At 62.2% G+C, this 249-nt stretch overlaps 1 protein-coding gene across 1 annotated transcript in view; it reads left to right on the top strand.

Moving 5' to 3' along the window:
- Positions 1 to 249, top strand: part of LOC119587726 (innexin inx2-like) — a gene marked incomplete in the record, with an annotated part of 35,589 nt that overhangs the window by 11,440 nt on the left and 23,900 nt on the right. The window contains 1 exon segment of the mRNA XM_037936413.1: positions 20 to 247. Within this exon segment, the coding sequence (XP_037792341.1) occupies positions 20 to 247 (228 nt within the window).

Below are 249 nucleotides of genomic sequence, written 5' to 3'. Positions count from 1 at the left end.
AATACCGTTTTCGAATCAGCTCAAGCTGGCGACAGAGTACTTCGTGCGGTCCCTGGGCACGCACGGACGCTACGCCCTGTCCTTCCTCCTGTGCGAGGGCCTGGCAGCCTCCCTCGCCCTCGGGAACCTCGCCTTTACGAACAGGTTCCTCGGGGGAAAGTTCTTCAGGTACGGACTCGCGGCGGCCAAGTTCGTGCTGCAGAGAGCGGCGGAAGGAGACGGTCCGCTGGACGAGGTGTTTCCAAAGGT

Source organism: Penaeus monodon, chromosome 23 (assembly GCF_015228065.2).
Source record: "Penaeus monodon isolate SGIC_2016 chromosome 23, NSTDA_Pmon_1, whole genome shotgun sequence".
Classification (NCBI taxonomy): Eukaryota; Metazoa; Arthropoda; class Malacostraca; order Decapoda; family Penaeidae; genus Penaeus; species Penaeus monodon.
Note: the sequence above shows the minus strand (reverse complement) of the source record. Positions and strands in the feature narration are given on the sequence as shown.